A 21,639-nucleotide genomic window follows, 5' to 3' on the forward strand; every position below is an offset into this window, starting at 1 on the left:
TCTAGAATCAGCATCACTGTTGTCATCACCATTGTATTGCATCATCACTGTAACCGCCTCATAATCATCAGTCGTGTCATCTTTATCATCGCGATCATCGTTATGTCGACGCCACAAGATGATACAAGCTGGCACACTGATGATGATGATGATTCATCTCTAGATAATTTCGGTTCGCACTTCATGGGGGGGGGGGGGCGGGTGGATTTCCCAGTGCATAAAATGCGCACGAATATTGCCTCAAATTTATATTTTCAAAAAAATCCCTGCGCGTAAAACAAATAAACTCGCAGCATTTTTGCTGCTTTACGTTTTGCCTGTCGACGATGTTTGCGTGCCTATCAGCGGCGCGCACATTCCAACGCAAAGCCGTTGTGCTTGGCTTTTTATATCTCTCAGCCTGACCACGAGTTCAGCCAGAGGCGAGGGTTTTATCGCTCCAGGGTAATCAAGTTCAATACTAGATTTGAAGCTTTCGTGACTGCAAGGATTCATATTCTTAGGTTTTTTTCGGTAAAGTCACGTAGGTAAAAAAAAGAATAAAAGTAAAATAAAAATAAAAATCACGACGTTTCGGAGGCAACACAAGCTTCCGTCTTCAGGTGGAACAGTCACAGCACGATAGCTGTATTAATTAATTTTAATTTTTTTACCTACGTGACTTTACCGAAAAAACCCAAGAATATAATCAAGTTCAAGTTCATTTATTAGGTATAGCCCCGTGAGCCATTCGGCTCTTGAATCCGGTGCGAGTCGCACAAACCGCGATGCATGGCGAGCGCACAAACCGCTCGCACGCACGAACGCACGGACGCACGCGTTGTGCCCGTGCTCCACAGCCACCGACACGTGCTCGTGCAAAGCGTGCCCCGAACATGCCACTTCGCGGTATGACGATCATACGTATACATATGTGCTTATAGAACTCTTCACGGGAAACGCTCGGTTTGCCTACCTCTTGGGAAGTCACTGGGAGCTCTGCACTTTTAAATCATCAAGATTGAAAACTCACTTCTTTAGAACTGCTTTGTATGTTTCATTTGTTGTCACCCCCCCCCCCGCGTACGGCTGGGCTACGCACGGTGCGAAAGAAGTTCAACGTACATACATGCACCCTGGGCCGCACAGACGTTTGTTGTGATTGGCTTTCGTGAAAATACGCCTCTCCGTTCCTACTGAGCTCGAGGTTTTCCTTGCGGTGCTGCTGATGCTGCTGCTGCTGCGCGCCTCCTCCGACGTTGTCCCACGCGTTTGCTCCACGTCGCTGGGAAGGAGCTCCTGCAGGAACTGAAGTCTGCTGCTCCAAAAAGACGGTCATTAAGCTCCCGGCACGTGGGGCGAAACGTCAGACGCCACGCGGAAGAACACACGGCACAAGCCAAGGGGGGAAAAAAACATTACACGGCTATGCCTCCGATGTTGCCTGATCTACATTTCACAGATAAATTGTAACCATCGGCTGTCACACTCACTCACACACACTCACTCACACTCACTCACACACTCACTCACTCACACACTCACTCACTCACACTCACTCACACACTCACTCACACACTCACTCACTAACTCACACACTCACTCACACACTCACTCACACAGTCACTCACACTCATTCACTCACACACTCACTCACACACTCACTCATACACTCACTCACACACACACACTCCTCACACACTCACTCACACACTCACACTCTCACACACTCACACACTCACTCACTCACACACTCACTCACACACACACTCCTCACACACACACTCACTCACACACACACTCCTCACACACTCAAACTGCCGAGGGCGTTTGAATCCCTTCACTCGTTCGATGGTTTGACCGTCGAATTTGATGTCGCAGTGGTGCTCTTTCGTTGATTAGCCGCGGCCGTGGTTTTTGACGGGGGGAGATGTTCCGGCACAATGTGAACGTGAGCGCCTGGAGAAACAAATACTCATTTAGATTTGAAGCTTTCGTGACTGCAAGGATTCATATTCTTAGTTTTTTTCGGTAAAGTCACGTAGGTAAAAAAATGTAAATTAAATTAATAAAAGCAAAATAAAAATAAAATAAAAATCACGACGTTTCGGAGGCAACACAAGCTTCCGTCTTCAGGCAGAACCGTCACAGCACGACTGTGACGGTTCGTGCTGTGACGGTTCCACCTAAAGACGGAAGCTTGTGTTGCCTCCGAAACGTCGTGATTTTTATTTGATTTTTATTTTACTTTTATTATTATTTTTACCTACGTGACTTTACCGGAAAAAACCTAAGAATATAAAACAAATACTCAGTTCAATCTTGATTTGAAGTGTCCGTGACTGCAGGAATCTATACTCTTTGGTTCTTTCGGTAAAGTCACGTATTTAGAAATAAAATAAAATAAACTCAGTTGCTGCCTGGGTTCGCTGCTGTACCGTGGAGGCTGATGACTGGGATGGAAGCTTAACAACAGACGGAAGAAAAGCGTCAGTTTAATATTTTTCTCAGCCTCGATTGCAACTAAATATTCTCATAATTTATGCAGGTGTGATCTTGTGCGTTTGCGTGACTTCGGTGACCTTGGAGGCAGCCACCCTCCCAATAGCGGCGGCGGGCAGAGGAGCGACGTTCACAACAACGAGCGGAACGCCAGGCGGCTAAAGCTCAGCAAGCTGGCACAGTGGGGGGCACAGGTGGTGCATCAGCCAGTCATCTCAGTCATCTCAGTCAGTCGACCCGTGGCACCTGGGTCTGCCCCGTGACCTCCTGCCAGTGGGCGTTCGACACTTCACGTGGCCTCAAGGTGCACATAGCCTGGCACAAGCGTCGTGGTGACATCACCGCCACTTTGTGGCGAATGGCGGTTGTTGTTATTGTTGTTATTAAATGATTGTTGTTATTGTCGTTGCCGACTCGTGTAAATGGTGCAGAGGGGAGCGGTGTGAGAGGGAACTTGGACGGAGGTTCAGCAAGGTTCTCGAAGATTCGGGAGGATAAGAAAACATCATCCAAAGATATATTTTTATATATATATAAACACGGATAAAAAAAAAATCAAACTTTACCCAAAAATAATTTGCACTCATTGAGCGCCGTTCGCAATGTCTCGAGGCGACAGAAGACATCTTTACGAATCGGATGGATAGAAATTGTTATTCATTAAATTAATCGGACCAGATCACAAATAGTGAGATCCACATCTTACATTTAGTATTTGAAAATCGGAAGGGATGTATGTACTCGTGCAATTTGTACTTTATTTGTATGTATCTGTAGTTAGTGACTTTGTTACCTGTTGCTTTACTTCGCACTCCTATCGGTGCTGTGCTGTTTGTTATTGTAACTTGCTGACCCTCCCCACCTTTCTGGACATCTGTGAAAAAGAGCTTCATAGCTCATCGGATTTATCCAGGATAAGAAAATATTTTGGATTCCTAAGGCAGGGAGAGCATTGACGTGGCATCATAGTAGTACCGTACAACGATTGTTCTCTGTCCCCGCCGTCCTCACGCCGCTCAACACTCGCAGCCTATCTCGCAATAAAACATTGTTTTTTTCCATGCAGGGTGAGTAGAGATTGTGATTCTCATCGCGTTTACAAGAAAGTCACTCGGAAGAATGCGCGCGCACAATCATGAATGAAGCCTGAGAAAAGCGACGAGCCCACAAAAATAATGAGCCGTGACTAGAAATGGAAATTTGTGTGAATACGGATTTAAAAAAAGAACAAAGGCCTAACGAGGACGAGACCACTGATAATAAATAAATTAAACACAGTGCCATGACGCGGTTCACGGGCCGGTGGGGAAGATAACATTCGTGGCGAGTGATATCTGAACCGGTTCTGGGTCGTCCCACTCAAACAACCAACTCACACAGAGACCCATAGACTCACACAGAGACCCATAGACTCACACAGAGACCCATAGACTCACACAGAGTCCCATAGACTCACACAGAGACCCATAGACTCACACAGAGACCCACAGACTCACACAGAGACCCATAGACTCACACAGAGACCCATAGACTCACACAGAGACCCATAGACTCACACAGAAACCCACAGACTCATACAGAGACCCATAAACTCACACAGAGACCCATAGACTCACACAGAGACCCATAGACTCACACAGAGACCCATAGACTCACACAGAAACCCATAGACTCACACAGAGACCCACAGACTCACACAGAGATCCATAGACTCACACAGAGACCCACAGACTCACACAGAGACCCATAGACTCACACAGAAACCCACCGACTCATACAGAGACCCATAGACTCGCACAGAGACCCATAGACTCGCACAGAGACCCACAGACTCACACAGAGACCCTAGACTCACACAGAGACCCATAATTTCGCACAGAGACCCATAGTTTGTTGTCTTTCCCCCGCACCTCCGATTAGCATGGTTAGGCTATGTCGGGTGTGAACGAAGTTCAGCACACAGTACATACTTCCAGCCCCCACTGCCCACTGTTGTGATGCAGCATGGTCAAGAAAAACTAACCATGACCGACGCGGCCTGCCTTCTTCATCTGGGAAATGTGATGAGCTTTGAAGTTGCGCTGAACTACAATGACGGGAATAGGTTGCACCCTTAACCCGGGTTCGACTCTTCGCCACCAGTGACCTATTTATAATAATCGATTCAACCAGCGAAAACCGATTCTGACGTTAGCAATACAGGCGATGATAAATTGCGGCCCATTTTGTCAATCCACTGCTCAATGGAGGCCTCCCCCGTGCCGTGTCAGTGGTAGGTGGTTGTTTGACCATACTTCACCACGCTGGTCAGTGTGCGGGGGGTGGGCATGTCTGGGACCCGTTCATGTGTGACCGCACCAGCCGTTGCCGGGAATCGAGCACAGAAAACACAGCGAATGCGGTGCTGTTGTGACACTTTGACTGGACACCCGTGATCACCGCTTACGTGACAATAATCTACATAACCTGCGATACTCTTATACTCTTAGGTTTTTTCAGTAAAGTCGCGTAGGTAAAAAATTAAATAAAAATTAATAAAAGTAATAATAGAAATAAAATAATAAATCACGACGTTTCGGAGGCAACACAAGCTTCCGTCTTCAGGTGGAACAGTCACAGCACGACTGCTGCGATGACAAATCGATTCGTAGGCACAGGCGGTGACAAAAGAAAAATGCGAGCAGCAGTTTTAACGCGGACAAAGGAGCGTGGCGCGACGTGTGATTGATTGGAGTGACACCGAGAGACTGGAAGCAAACGAAGGGCTTTGAGACTCTGCATTGGTCCACGGAGAAAAGCGCGTGAGCTTCGGCAGAACTCGTCTCGGCTGAACGGAGATGGTGTTCAAAACTTTAAGTGACAGCTGAAGGACGAAATGCATCGGATAACCACATCGAATGATGAGACGGAGCGGTGGAATCGGCTTGCTAGGTGGAGTTATTCAATGATTTCAACTCTAATATTGATTTGAAGCTTTCGTGACTGCAGGAATCCATATTCTTTGGTTCTTTCGGTAAAGTCACGTAGGTAGAAAAGAAAATAAAAAATCACGACGTTTCGGGCGCAACACAAGCGTCCGTCATCAGGTGGGAAAGCATTTATGATTTATTTTATTTTATACCTACGTGACTTTACCGAAAGAACCAAAGAGTATTTAAAATATTTTTATATTACCAGGTAAGGCCCACTCAAGCTGTAAAGCCCATTTTCACAAGCGACCTGCCTGCAAATGATAGTCCGACGAAGTGGCTTATCATCTTGATTTGAAGCTTTCGTCACTGCAGGAATCCATACTTTTTGGTTTTCCCACCTGATGACGGACGCTTGTGTTGTGCACGAAACGTCGTGGTTTATTTTATTTTATACCTACGTGACTTTACCGAAAGATCCAAAGAGCATGGCTTATCATCATCATCACGTGGAAATTCATCGCAGCCAAATACTCGAAACGCGTGACATTGATTCTAAAAGTGAATGGGAAAAGCCAGAGGCCCCGGGAGAAAGGTCCACAGCCTACCGCGGCGAAAACTTGCATGGAGTAAGGTGATGAGGTGATTGAAAAGTGTGACATGTCCTACGTGAGAGTCACTGGTGAATAATATGATCATGCATGAATCTGAAAATATAAAATAACTACGACAACATTTTTATCCATAGGGCAACCTATATGGATTAAATGTTGTCCGTTGATTTGCTTTTTATTCGCTTGCAGTTACGAGCTTAGGATTACCTCACAAAATTGACAACTGGTTCAAATGTTGATGTTTAATTAATACATTACGTCTCAGAACCACGTAGGGGTCAGGCGAGGTGGGGCGGCGGGCGGAGGGTTACTCGTTTGAAACAAAATTCAACAAGGGGGGGGGGGGGGCGTCAGAGTCACCTACTTTTTTTGAGATCCACTGCTCGAGATTACAGGGGACAGCAGAGTGGAAAACCCCCAGCTCCACTCTACCCACCTCCCCAGCGAAAGCGCCTCGACAGGTTAGCCCTGAATCTACCCACTGCTGCTGTACGAAAGCCTTCCCCCACGTGGTACCACCATTATCCACGATCCTGCAATGGCAGAATCACAGTCCTGGTCACGTGCTGATCTCATAGGGGCCCGGGTAGCGAGATGTTAACTCCCTCGCCTGGTATACTGGAGGTCGTGGGCTCGATCCTGACCTGACGTCTGCTATGTATTTGGAGTTTGCGTGTCTCTCATCATCACCACGGTGGCTATGATTTGTTAATTTCCCTCGCCTAGTCTACAGGAGGTCGTGCGTTCGATCCCGACTCTGACGCCTGCTGCTGTATATTTGGAGTTTGCGGTGTCTTTCTTTCTCATCATCACCACGGTGGCTAGGAGATGTTAACTACCTCGTCTGGTATGAAGGAGGTCGTGGGCTCGATTCGGACCCTGACGCCTGCTGCTGTTGCTGTATATTTGGAGTTTGCATGTTTTCCCCGTGAACACGAGGATTTTTCTTCGTACCCTCCTTCGTACCCTCCGGGTTCTCCCTCCACATTTAGAATCATGCATTTGAAGTATTTGGGAAATGCAGGTATGTGATATGGGAAATGCAGGCAGTGAAGTGTTATTTATGCCCGTGCATTATGCAGGATTAGCAGCATCAAAGGGAGGGGATAGGGGTAGCATTAATGAAGGGAAGGAGTGTTAATAGTATGTAGCTGCAGTAACTAAAACCACCACGTAAACAACTAAAGTATAAACTACATATCATCATCAGTATACTAAATATACTCTACAATAAGCTGAGTTACTAACAGTAAGTAATACATATCACATACCTGCATTTCCCTTATCCCCCTCCCTTTGATGCTGCTAATCCTGCATAACGCACGGGCATATGCAGTACTAATCACATACCTGCATTTCCCATAAATATGCTAAATTCACCTTGATATGCATATTCTTTTTTCAAGGCTCCCCCTTTCTTCCCCCCTTCCAACCCAGCTTATATACATGCTCCAAGTGCGTGTGCTGTTTTATTCAGACGCTGTCGCCTCGACAGACCTGGTTTTCACCTGAGGACGGCTACTTGCGTTGTGGCCGAAACGTCGTGAGAATAATTTTATTATGTTTTATTTTTATTATTAAAAACTGGTGATCAGAACAAAGTATTAAAAGTAAATTATCAATCGGCCCCATGGTGTTAAGTGTCGTCTCCATCCCATATCTGTCCAGCCTCTCCTTGTGGATTTTGAGGATTATTTATGGCCAGAGAATGTTACCGATTATACCATTTATTTCTAGATTTGAAGCTTTCGTGACTGCAAGGATTCATAGTAAAGTCACGTAGGTAAAAAATAAAAATAATAATAGAAATAAAAAAATACATCAATTAAATCACGACGTTTCGGAGGCAACACAAGTCTCTGTCTTCAGGTGGGGCCGTCACAGATAAATTTACTGTATCAAGTGAGGACAAATCCAAGAGACAAGCTCTTAAATACAAGTTAAGGGGGAGGGGCTTATCTAAATGTGGTAGCCAGGGAATGGAACGGTGGGGGGGGGGCTAAAAGGGAACCATTGGTGCACCTCAGCCCGGGGTTAAGGCCGATGTTGGCTGACAAAACCAAAATACAAAATAGCAGTACTGTTAAACGCTGGGGATGTCAACACTCGGTAAAGTAGACTAGTACCTGTCAAATAAGATGGTACTTTTTACATTGTTAATAACATATTTCCAATGATTGCCCCATCATCACGGTTGAAGTTATGTCTGTGTTTGTATATCTGGATGGCCTCGTGTACAAACCTTTGATGGTAGCCAGAAGGTTTGCAGAGCACCTTGGTCTCGGAAAAGACAATACTAATATTTTTTTTGCTGAAGTGTGCTGATTTATTTTTAATTTATACCTACGTGACTTTACCGAAAGAACCAAAGAGTATGGATTCCTGCAGTCACGAAAGCCTCAAATCAAGATTGAATGTGTTGAGGTTTAAAAAAAAATACTTTATTAGAGGCCACTTTGACAAATGACTATTTAGTGTGATCGTGATGTATAAGGCAGAATGGGTGCCCTCAAAGCCTGTTGTGTAATGTCAGGTGATAGATGGTGTACTGTAGGTAGTTTAAGGTTAACCCACGGGCACGTAAGATGGAATTCGTGGTCCTAAAATGTGTGCATGGCTGCGCCACGCTTGATTGAAAACGCACACACTATTTATGCAAAGTTCCTGGCATGGTATGTGGTAACTACAAAGCGATTACGTAAGTCTTTGCATGATATCAATTTACTGAAAATTGTTATCTTCATTCTTGAGGGCAGCCAAGCAAGATGAGAGGTTTGCTTCTTCATGCACTGCTTGTTTCCCCCCACACGATACAAATACTTGACGCTCGTCGTTACATCTCTCATCTTGGCCTTGCCCCACCTGATCTCACCTCTCTCATCTCCTTACATGATCCTTCCTCTTCGTCCCCAATCTTCTCTCTCTCTCTCTGTGCGCCTCCTCCTCCCTATGCTCAATCCACTTTCCAGTCCCTTTCCCTCCTTGCACCCTTTCACTGGAATCAACTTCCCCTTACATTGAGCAGCACTGCTACCCATAGACTCAACGCTGTCCATAGACTCAAAGCTGCCTAGACTCAAAGCTACCCATAGGGGCCGTCCATAAATGACGTCACGCACCTGGGGGGAGTCAGACATTTGTGACAATGTGTGACGAGGGGGGGGGGGGGGTTTGAGAAATGTGACGTCACATGAAAATGCGCAAATTTAAAATAAATATAGACAACACGCTCTACTTAATTAAATAGACTTTATTTTTCTAAATGCTTTCTCCTACAACATCGGAGTGCAGCGCCACATTAAATACGCACTACAATGACAATAGTTTCAAGCGATCAAAAATCGTCCAAAATCGCGTGACGTCATTTATGGACGGCCCCATAGACTCAACACTGCCCCTGTACATGAATCAGTCCACCTTCTTAAGCTCCTTCCGTTCCTCTCTTAAAGCCTCACCACCTCTTCTCCATCGCCCACTCCCTTCCCCTTTTTCCTCCCCTCGCCCCCCCCCACTCCTTCCCGTCCCTCCCCTATAGCCCTTTCGTGATCCCAAAGTTCTCCTCTATTGTTGCTGTTACTCATCTCATTAATTCTTATTCTTTTCATTGTTTGTTCTATCTACGTGGCTTTACCGAAAGACCCGGAGAATATGAATTCTTACTTTGTCACCGTTTTCTTTTTTAAACTACGTCAAGCGACTTGAGTGAAGGCGTTCTATAAATATAAAGTGAGATTAGATATTCACCCCACATGACCACTAGAGACAGGGAAAACTCCAAGCATGGCCCAAAATCCCCTGTGACAGACGGGATTGGGAGAGGCCTTCAACCAATGATAGATTCAGAACAGATGCATATTTATTTTTTACTCAACACATTCGTCAATAACACCGCAGCCTCAAAAGAACAAATGTATGTAATAGGTTACGTTTTGGGTATTGGCCCTTCTGCTTAGGACATAAGTATAGAGGCCAGAGAGATGGAGTGGCTGATAAGAGTTTGAAAACTGCAATTTCCACCATGGGGTTTGATGAGATTTTTTTGTTTAAAATGTTTGCCAGTGGATAGATCATGACTGATGATGACAATTTAAAACAATAATGGAGCGCTGAGATGGTGGAACCATCAACTGAATCAGAGCATCACCAGGCTGAAATGGAAAATTAAAGGCAAACCACGGTAGAGTGCGATTGTGGCCATGCAAAAGCAAAGCTGTGGATCGTACAGTAAACCACGGTCGTGTTGCACTCTTTCAACAGAGGATAGCAAAACTACACGAACTCTGACTCCTAAAGCTATCTTGTCACGGCTCGCAAAACACAACATTGGCATCTAGCGCCTGAACAGATTGCCATCATCCTTAAGATTAGAACCACTCAGATCCTCGGTTGAAACCTGGGTTACAGCTGCCAATGAATAATCTGGCAGCGAGGTTGATGACTTGAATTATTGAATAGAAAATATCTTCATGAAAATTATTTTTAGTAATTCAGAGCACATTCCAGGATTGAGAATTTAAAAAATCAGTTTATTTGAACATGGAACGCGCACACTTCGCAAAGTATATGATAGGGTGCACCATCTAGCATAGCTGGAGGTCAATTGAAGTGACTTCAGAACTGCATCTGTGACGTCTGCTTCTGGGGCTGCTCTCCGACACAATTAGTCCATGGGCCAGAGCAGAAATTGGTACCACGAGTGATAATCACACACTTCACTGTGATTGAACTGCTTGTTGTGTTTAGTTTGTTGTACTTACCCAGCACCTCTGATTAGCACGGTTGGGATATGTATGGTTCGAAAGAATTTCGATTTAAAGCTTTCGTGACTGCAGGGATTCATATTCTTGGTTCTTTCGGTAAAGTCACGTAGAAGGGAAATAATAAAATTATAAATATTAAACAATACAATTCTCACGACGTTTCGAACTTTTTTCAACATTTCTTGCTGTGGTTTTCACACCTGATGATGATTGCTTGTGTTGCAATCGAAACGTCGTGAGGATTTTATTTTTTATTTGTATTATTTTATTATTTCCCTTCTACGTGACTTTACCGAAAGAACCAAGAATATGGTTCGAAAGAAGTTAAACATACACAGTCTGTTCTCCTATAACGCGTGTTTTCATAACGCGAATTTTACTGTAATGCTATGATGTATTAGGGAACACTTTATTTTTAGAACGCAGAGGCGAATTGGATATAATGCGATTGTGTGAACAGAACGAGGTCGCGCTATTAGAAATAAGCGGTCGTGCGGCTGCCTCGGCGTAGCATCATGCAAGCTGGGATGCTGCTTAATGCTTCTGGATGCTACCCACGCACGTCAGTCTTTGTTCAGCTTGCGCATCACGTGTTATCGTGGACTGTGCTTGACCCCATATTATATATTATACTGGTAGGAACCTCCTGGTTACACCGGCCGACAGGGGATTATTGTGTCCGTCCGTCGTGCAGGGAGGGGCTGGTTGGGGAGGGAAGGGTGGGGAGGGGCTGGGTGGGGAGGGGGGGGGGAGGGGCTGGGTGGGGAGGGTAGAGCTGGGTGGGGGGTGGGAGGGGTGGGGCTGGGTGGGGAGGGGCTGGTCACCCCGTGGTGCCCTTATAAAACTCAACGTTTAACCTACTCACGCCGGCTTGTGCCCGCCCTCACAGTCGGGCATATTTGTGGAATACACCACGCCACCGTTGACCCTGGCCATTGACCGAGCAACCCAACGTTCCTACCAGCTCCCTCCGCAGGAATGTGTTTTATTATAACGCGATTTTTCCATAACGCGGTGTTCTTCAGGAACGCAACTAACGCGTTATCGGAGAACAGACATTTCATACATTGACCACACCGAGAAATGTAAACCACGAAAGTGATGCCATCTCAGGTGGTACCTACAAGTGTTCTGCACTCATGGACTAGAGGGAGATGGTACACTGCCCAGAGACTCGGTGCTGCCCTGTTTGCCCCGGCTTGTCGCTGGGGTTCATTCAAAGACAAAGGTCAATGAGAACTAAATACACCATGCTCCGTCTGCTTCACAGTGAACGTTGGAGATCCCCATGATGACGTCCTTTGATTTTCCACGGTTGGCCGTGAGTGACATCAGTGGGCGAGTGATATCTGAACCACTTCTGGGCCCTTCCTCCTTCACCAACCCGCACTGACTAGCATGGCGAGGTATGGTCAAACAATCTCGGCCTCACAATCAAAGCAGCAGGCCTCCATCCAGCAGGGCATTGACAAAGGGCTGTATTTTTCGATTTAAAGCTTTCGTGACTGCAGGGATTCATCTTCTTGGTTCTTTCGGTAAAGTCACGTAGAAGGGAAGTAATAAAATAATAAAAACAAAACATAATACAATAATTCTCACGACGTTTCGGCCACAACACAAGTAGCCGTCCTCAGGTGAAGACAGGTCTGTCGAGGCGACAGCGTCTAAAAGAAAACACCACCACGCTTGGAGCGTCTATTTAAGCTGGGTTGGAAGGGGGGGGGGGAAATGCGCATTGAGAAAATAATCTGCATATCAAGAGGAATTTATCATATTTATGGGAAATGCAGGAATGCGATTATTTCTAATATTACCGCCGGCAAACGCGTTTTTTTTTATTTCGAGACCATGGCCAACGGGAGGCCAACTCCTGATGCTATGAACATACCAAAACAATCATGCGGGGCTGCTATTTACACGCAATGATTCACAAGTTCACACACGTTGCCTCGGACAATACAATCTGAGATGGACAATGGGACAAGTGATTTTAAGACCTTGTTTCTTCCATTCCTGCCTTCCTTGCTCCATTTCAGAGGTGTTTTACTGCCTTGCTCGAGTCAATGTGGCACTCGAGTGAACACGGTTCACGAACAAAAACACCCGGGCCAGCACAATATCACGTCATGACTGTGAAGGATACTTGTTCTAATTTTATTATTTTTTTTATATAATACGGTAAATCACAACAATTTGTACTTATTAATTTCAGTGTATTGACTAGATTTTTAGCTTTGTGTGTAACATATTGGTAAAACATCCCATGTTTGTTGAACTATAACTTAGCATCTGTGTAAAATAATGGTAATACATCCAAAGTTCGTTATACCGAAACATCGTTTAACAAATACTGTATATACATATCGAGGTATTACTGTGCTTGTGCGGCGTGCATTCTGCTCACCAACATGTGGGAACAGGTGTAATGCGAGCGTTAATGGGGTCACATGACCCGGGGTATTGGGGGCGGAGCCCGGTATGGGGGCGTGTCAGAGGGGCCGCCGTTCACCTCGGCTCCAATGGGAAGCAAGGGGAATGGGGGTGGAGCCAGCAGGGCAGTATGGGAAGGCCGGATCTGACGATCCGGAAGGGAGGAGTCAGGGTCACGTGGGAGAGAGGTTATAGAGGGGAGCCCGGGGACGAACGGCGGGAAGCCGCCATTTTGTCGCCTCCACCGCAGGAGCCGCCATTTTGTCGCCTCCACCGCAGGAGCCGCCATTTTGTCGCCTCCACCGCAGGAGCCGCCATTTTGTCGCCTCCACCGCAGGAGCCGCCATTTTGTCGCCTCCACCGCAGGAGCCGCCATTTTGTCGCCTCCACCGCAGGAGCCGCCATTTTGTCGCCTCCACCGCAGGAAGCCGCCATCTTGTCGCCGCCATCTTGTCGCCTCCACCGCAGGAGCCGCCATTTTGTCGCCTCCACCGCAGGAAGCCGCCATCTTGTCGCCTCCACCGCAGGAAGCCGCCATCTTGTCGCCTCCACCGCAGGAAGCCGCCATCTTGTCGCCTCCACCGCGGGAAGCCGCCATCTTGTCACCTCCACCGCAGGAAGCCGCCGGCTTCTTGTCGCCTCCACCGCAGGAAGCCGCCATCTTGTCACCTCCACCGCAGGAAGCCGCCATCTTGTCGCCTCCACCGCAGGAAGCCACCATCTTGTCGCCTCCACCGCGGGAAGCCGCCATCTTGTCGCCTCCACCGCGGGAAGCCGCCATCTTGTCGCCTCCACCGCAGGAAGCCGCCGGCTTCTTGTCGCCTCCACCGCAGGAAGCCGCCATCTTGTCACCTCCACCGCAGGAAGCCGCCGGCTTCTTGTCGCCTCCACCGCAGGAAGCCGCCATCTTGTCACCTCCACCGCAGGAAGCCGCCATCTTGTCGCCTCCACCGCAGGAAGCCACCATCTTGTCGCCTCCACCGCGGGAAGCCGCCATCTTGTCGCCTCCACCGCAGGAAGCCGCCATCTTGTCGCCTCCACAGCGGGAAGCCGCCATCTTGATCATCCCGGCGAGGAGGCGGCCTGCGCTGCCATCTCGGAGGCGCCACGTGGTGTGCATCCTGCTGCTGAGCAGCTGTTTTGCTGCAAGGTGCGGCAGGGTTAACAGTGTGTTGTCTGCCTGCAGATCTACTTGCGATTGTGCATAATGTATGCTTGTAATCGCGATATGCTGACTCCATGTACTGTATAGACTGGTTTTCTGTACGAATACGGAGTGCGGTGCATTGTTTGACCATTGTGTTCGGGATTGTTATTAGTTGTGCGTACCTGTTCGGAAATTGGTCAATTCGTGGGGGACCCAAAAATTTTGGTTGTATGGGTGTTCATGCACACGAGATTGCGTGTGTGTTCAAAGCAAATTGCGAGTGTTGTTAGATGGGGCCATAAATTTCCGCCAAGTGGCGTCGCTCTTTCTGTTGATTGCATGCGGCCAGGGGTTGCATTGCAAGTTGGTGTGTGTGAGCAATGTGTATTGGTCAACTATGGGTAAAAATTCCCCCGATACGACTGCTGTGCGCAGCGAGATGCAGCTATGCGTCCTATCGTTGGGGGTTGTTAAAACGTGACGGGGGATGTGTGTTGTGACCCCCAGCAAGGGGCAGCTGGGGTGCACGCACGGGGAAAACTGCCGACGTGGTCGCACGTTGGGCCGCCATTTTGTGCACGCGCGGGAAATCGCGGGGGTGCGCTTGGCGCATGGGGCCGCCATTTTGTGCACGCGCGGGAAATTGCGGGGGTGCGCTTGGCGCATGGGGCCGCCATTTTGTGCGCGCGCGGGAAATCGCGGGGATGCGCTTGGCGCAGGGGGCCACCATTTTGAGCGCGCGGGGGGGGGGGGAAACCTCGGTGGGGCGCTTCGCGCGTGCCGCCACCATTTTGATTATACACGTCGAGCCGCGGGGATGTGGTTATGGATATCATCCCTTGACTCTCGTGTTGCGCTCTAACTTGTGTGCGTGCATTGCGTGTTGTGCGCAATGCTGGCGTGTTGGCGCCCATCGGGGTAACAGGAGCATAGTGGCCCGTGTCTGACTAAGGGGGGGCGTGTCATTACACCAGCATTTTGGGACAGAGATGCTGGCTGGGTTCTATTCTGGGGCAAATATTTCACCAGTATACGCCTGCCATTGTTGGGTGGGTGATGCTCGAGTTGTGGTCACATCGGCCTATGGCCGATGGCTGACCTGACAGCCTGGAGGCGAGACATTCCATGGTTTGTCTCAAACTAATGGGCCTTGTGCTCATATGGCTCGGGGAGTCGTGGTTCAGTTGTGCAGTGGCAAACTGAACCTGGTGTGCCGGGGGCTTACGGGATTCAGAAGTAGAGGTTCCGTTACGTGGCAGCGAACGGGGTGACCTGGCTAGCATGGGGCGGGGATTCCCCTTGCGGGTCCTCCAGCGGGAAGGGCCGCGGACTTGTTCCGCTCTGGGTTATGACGTTATCGAATCTATAAGGGAACATTGCCCCGTGGGGGGGTCGATGGGGACTGGCCTTGCCAAGGGATGAACCTTCCCTTGTCTGTAAAGCGTCAGACTATAACATGCTGGGGTGTGTCCATTGCTAATGGGATAGTACGGGATGGATCGTGGCTGAGTTGTTGCGATGTGCCATTGTCTCGTCCCCGAAATTGCACTGGCCGAGTGTATGGCCAGTGGACGTTGCTGTGGTTGGACGACCACGGTGAGGGCGAAGGCGAGTTAAATGTTGCCGCTGGGGAACGTGGCTCTCTCCACGCGAGGGTGTGCGGCTGGGGGCTGTGTTGAGTGTGACAGTGGGTAGATGCTGTGTACGTGAGATGTCTGTGCTGGTCTTCAAGGGAGGACTGCTGATGGGCAAGAGCAGGAGAATTTTTGTTGTCACGTGTAAATAATACTTTTTTTAGTTAAAATGTAAATACTGGGGCATTTGGGTAATTATTGGGGTTCTCCTTATGCGGGGCGGATTTTGATCATCTCCACTACCCTGGGGCCGGGTGGCTGTCGTGTACGACATGCGGATGTGCGTTTCATTGTGCTGTGCCTCAGGGGATTGGGTTCTCCTTCTCGTCACAGATCTTCGGCGCCTGCCACACTGGGTGCTACCGGTTGTGCTAACCGGATGTGGGCTTGAAGGGGGAGTGAAGCACCTGTTCGTTACTCCTGCTCTACCAGTTGTTCTCGGAAGTTGGACTTGAGCCAGGCGGATGGACCAGAAACACGGACACGCTCTAAGACACCGCATTCCTAGGTTATGCGAGTCGGCCGTTCTTGCGTGTCGGTTACCGTTGTTGTGCATTGTTTCCATTCTTAATTCTTGTTGCTTGTTGCGTGGAGGACGGGCCGGTGTTCTGTACCGGATCCTGATCCCTCCCCTTTCGTTACTTGTGTTGTTGTTATAATCTCCGTTGCGTCTGGGGTGATTCCTGATGATCATGTTGTCGCTCGCATTATTTTGTCCTGTTGCAGCCGAGGACGGCTGGCTTTTCTTTAGGGGGGGGGTCATGTAATGCGAGCGTGAATGGGGTCGCTGCTGGACTCTGGCCCAATCACACGACCCGGGGTATTGGGGGCGGAGCCCGGTATGGGGGGCGTGTGAGGGGCCACCGTTCACCCCCGGCTCCAATGGGAAGCGAGGGGAATGGAGGTGGAGCCAGCAGGGCAGTATGGGAAGGCCGGATCTGACGATCCGGGAGGAGTTAGGGTCACGTGGCAGAGAGGTTATAGAGGGGAGCCAGGAAGAGATCGGGGCCAGTCGATGGAGTGAAGGGGCGGGACCACGTTGGGTGGCCGCCGCGCCATCAGCCACGTGGCTGATGGGGCTTGGCACACCATCGGCCAGGGTGTGCGGAGCGAGAGCAGAGTGTGTGGGGCACACGTAGCTAGTGAGTGACTAGCAGAGTGTGCGGGGCACACGGGGCTAGCGGAGTGGCTAGCAGAGTGTGCGGGGCACGCGAGAGGAGCGTGCGTAGCACGAGGAGACGCTGGTCCGTGGAGGAGACCGGGGGGGGGGGTGCGGAGAAGAACCCAAATAAAGGACGAACAGAGACCAACATCACCTGACAGAGTCCTTTATTACACAGGTAAGGCTTCCAGTCATTTTATTCTTTCTCTACAAAGCTCCCTCCTTCACCAACAGCTCTGCACTTCAGTCACAGCTCTCTCCCCATCTCCCATCACTCCTGCTGACGTCCACTCTTATCCCCACGGTCTCTTCTTCATTCCATTCCCCCCCTCCCCACATCCCTTGTCTCAATCCCAGCCACCAAAAACCCCTTTATTGAATACCTTGGACCATGTCACCTCATCTCCAGACACCAATCCCCTTTGTTCATACCTCGGGGTTAATCCCGGTCAACTAGGCGCAGAGATTCACATCAGCGTGTAGGGGATAGGGAATACCGATGTTGTGGCCACTGTTATGGGGGACTGTTACACTTGAATAACCTGATGTCCGCACTAGCTGCATGGACAATAGAGGCCTCATGCAGACCTGCTCGATGTGAACATATTGTTGCATTGTACAGATATTCAAAATGAATGTCATGCCATCGATCTGCAGCCCCTCATATCTTCATTTCGAACGTGCAACAAAGAGTTATTGGGGGCATACGATTGCATTGCCGGCCAATCGGGGTGAGCTTGCATCTGCAACCCGGAACGTTGGTCCAACAGCTTCAATCATTTGCCGACCTTGTGTTTCACACTTTTTTTCAAAGTAGTATTCTTTGAATAAAAACGAATAAATGCAGATGCCGAGATTGCAGTTATTTATTTTTGGTGAGATACAGAACACGCGCAAGTCGGTAGGTGTTCACATAATGAACAGAAGAACCCTCTTACATGCACTACCATTTTGCAACGTATTTATTTTTATGAGTTTCAATCACAGTGTGTCGAATACAAAGAAAAGCGAATCAATCATAAGAAGAAACATTAAATCCAGGAAATGTTTCACATTTACAAAAGTCATGATATACCAGAAAACATATCTGCTGTTAAGTTCATACCTCTCATACCTGCGCGCTCTATGCAATCCAATAGATCACTTTGGATTTGACATAGAGCACTTATACAACACACGTGTAACCCACCAACCCGTCTGGCATCTCAGGCATTGAACGATGCACCCCCAGAGTTTCAAAATTGTCAAGGATTCTGGGTGGAGTTATGATTTGATAATTTATACTTTGTCCCGTCCATTCTAGTCTTGTTTGGTGTCGTCTTTGTCCAAGTTTGTCTGCTCCAACAGTTTACATGCAAAATTAAGATACTAATTGCATATCATTTTCATAAGTTACAAGGATGCTCACATAGCATTCATTTCAAGTATCATAAGGGTAAGAAAAGATGAAAGGCTGCATCGTTAAATGCTTACTAGTGGGAGAACTAAGAATCCCAAAATCCCACGTGTATGCGTAAATCTTTTTGAAGTCAATCTTGTGCTTGAAAAATTATGGCTTAGCTCAAAAGAGTGTTTGTGCAGTTGTATAATTACTTCACAGCAGGTGGCAATTCTGGCCTTACCTGGTAAAATATAAATGTAGTTTAGTTTAAACATTTGCAAAGCCCAAAGGTTTCTTCCCAATCCCCTCCAATAAAGCAGCCTCTCAATTATCTGCCATTCAGTCAATCCCCCTTATGCAGCAGTTATTTGGTCATTATAAGCACAATAAACTTTTCCCTGCCTGGCATATGACTCTTGCTCTGTCCCGTGCCCAATCTTATCTAATAATGTTTCACACTAGGTTTGCCTGATCTACCTAAACGGTTACATCTAACGTGAGAGGACATCCCTGGTTATAGCTGCCCCAGGATAATATTCAACCGTGAAACTTCAATGGCATCAATGTGTCCTGCCCTTTGAAGATGGTAAAGCAAATTACGTGTTGGTGATGTGCCCTGCGAACACGTGGAGATGGTGGCGATGGTGAGGGTGTTCAGAGGTTGCGTTTTTAGTCAATTCACAGTTTTAAACAATTGTTAAATCCCTTTTTAACTTCAAAGTTTCTTAACCGTTGTAGTGTTATTTTTTGGTTGTTTTGATTGCAAAGCACCTTGGGTTGGTTTGTTGTGACAGGTGCTATATGAGTTTGTTAATTCTGCCTTTGACAAAATCACCCAGAATGCCCGCGATCCAGTCAGATCTCGGAAGCTAAGCAATGTTGAACCTGGATAGCGCTTCATGATCACCATGCACAGCAGGTTGTTGACCTGCACTTCTACGTCCCCACGTCTACACTCCCCACCTTCAAATATAGTAACTGCCAACAACCGCACACAATTGGAAGGCCATCATCCAGCAGTGGATTGACAAAAGGGCTGTTCATGTACACACATTAGGATTGGTAGTGCTTGGGTGATATGGTCAGGATGGTCTCAAAAAAAAAAACCTTCATTAAACAGGATGCTGCTAGTTCATTTTAAGTAACATTTGATAATTCCTCACTTGTGTTTATCTGAACATAGGCTTCCCCACCAGTTTATCGCGGTTAATTGAGAATCCCCCGGTCACTACTGCACCCGCGCTCACGACCGCCCTCACGTCTCCCTAGCCTCGACTCACGGATTCGCCTGCGCCCTCAGCGCTCTCTTGCGCACCAGGTGGTTCCTGTGAGGGTAATCGAGGCCCAAGTCGTCAGCGATGCTGCGCACGCTGCGATCGCAGGCGAACTCCTTACAGCCGCACTCCTCGATGAAGGTGTACGTGGCATCGAACCGCGTTCCGTTGGAGCAGAGGAAGCTTGTGCTCCGTGGGCGAGTCTTCATGTCTCTGCAGCACTTGCATGTGTGGTTGACGCTGTTTCCTTGCTCCGAGTACCTGGACACACCAGGGTCACCAAGCTCACCGTTATTTCACGGTTCGCTACGTATCGCTTTTTACTTTAAAGATACCGGACGGGGGCTTGTGTTGCCTCCGAAACGTCGTGATTTAATTTATTTTAATTTTTTACCTACGTGACTTTACTGAAAAAACCAAAGAGTATGAATCATTGCAGTCACGAAAACTGAAAATCTAGAATATCGGACTCCGTTAAGCTGTGTTCTAACTACGGATGGGAGGTGCAGCTGCCTCCTCCTCGAGTGGTTAATAAGCATAACTGTGACTGCAGTAAGGTGCGGTCCATGACTAACATTAATTTGTAAAGAATAGGTCTCTATAGTAGTCTATGGGCCTCTTATGGGAGTCTATAGGTCTCTGTGGGTCTATGGGTCTCTATGGGATTGTAACTGTAGCGTAGTACGATCCATCATTCAAATCACCAATTTTTTCCCCCACACACGCTTTTGTAGGAGATACAAATGTAATCCATCTGGCGATCCTAGATGCCATCAAAAGGCTTTCTAAACTCAACACGCACAGTTTTCAACTCGGTCCATTGCATTTCAAATCCCTTTACAAAATAAATATTCAACAGAATTTGCTCAGAGACTCCGAACGTACATGGAGTAGGTGGGGCAGGAGCCTTCGCAAGACACCACCTCCACGGGTTCCACACTGCTGCATGCGTCGTAGAAGATGTACTTAGACGAGTTGAACAGTCGGCAATTGCCTGGTGGCGGATAACCTGAGGACAGAAAAAATATTAACACAAATCAAACTATTGAAATAAGGCACAATAAAATATCATATGGACATCACTGTGATTTTTGTTGATAATACAGTGAAACATTAGCAATTTGCATTGTTTGCTATGTGTGGGTCAAAGCCCTTTTACATTCCTGAGGCAAGAGCCAGGTCCTTAACAGGACAGTCACTGTTGAGGTGCAGGAGAATATGAGGTGTGGAGTTGAGGCTCTGACACTGGCAGAGAATGACTACGTGGCAGGGTCTCCGAGGTTGCTTCACAACTCACAGCCTCCGTGAGTAATAGCTCAACTCAGGGGTGGCAACTAATCACGTTGCACTGCCCGCAACATAGCCTTGCCGTGCATCTATAACGCCTGTTATGCACGCTGGTCACTTATCCAAGTACTACCAAGGCTCAACCCTGCTTAGCTTCCGAAATCTGATGAGACCGGGTGCTTTCTCGGTGATTTGATCAGGGATAACGCATGTGCGTATGTTGAACTTCTTTCGCACCGTACGTAGCCAACCGTGATAAACGGAGGTATTACAATTACCTCAAACGGAATTCTGATATGACAAATGCACTATGTTGTGTGTTTAAGAATTGATTTACAATTCATCCAAATGATATACTCATAAAAACATGTAAATTTAAATGACTCACAATAATGACAATTTTTGTATAAACTTCGTAGGGGGGTGAGATCGTGAAATGCCCATTGAATTGGCTCAATGAGGAGCAAAAGTAAAAATGATTTCCTGCTCAAAAGAGAATGGGGGTGGTGCTCATCTCGTGTGTACAGCCCGGAGGCAGTGGTGGAGATTCCACATTCCTG

At 47.8% G+C, this 21,639-nt stretch overlaps 1 protein-coding gene across 1 annotated transcript in view; it reads right to left on the bottom strand.

The window, feature by feature from the left end:
* Positions 1 to 1,318, bottom strand: part of LOC144951893 (mucin-2-like) — a 52,741-nt gene extending 51,423 nt beyond the window's left edge. The window contains exon 1 of the mRNA XM_078882239.1: positions 1,177 to 1,318. Coding sequence (XP_078738365.1) covers positions 1,177 to 1,318 — 142 coding nt within the window. The remainder of the gene's footprint in view (positions 1 to 1,176) is intronic.
* Between the last annotated feature and the right edge of the window lie 20,321 nt (positions 1,319 to 21,639).

This window comes from Lampetra fluviatilis, chromosome 64 (genome assembly GCF_964198595.1).
Source record: "Lampetra fluviatilis chromosome 64, kcLamFluv1.1, whole genome shotgun sequence".
Lineage (NCBI taxonomy): Eukaryota > Metazoa > Chordata > Hyperoartia > Petromyzontiformes > Petromyzontidae > Lampetra > Lampetra fluviatilis.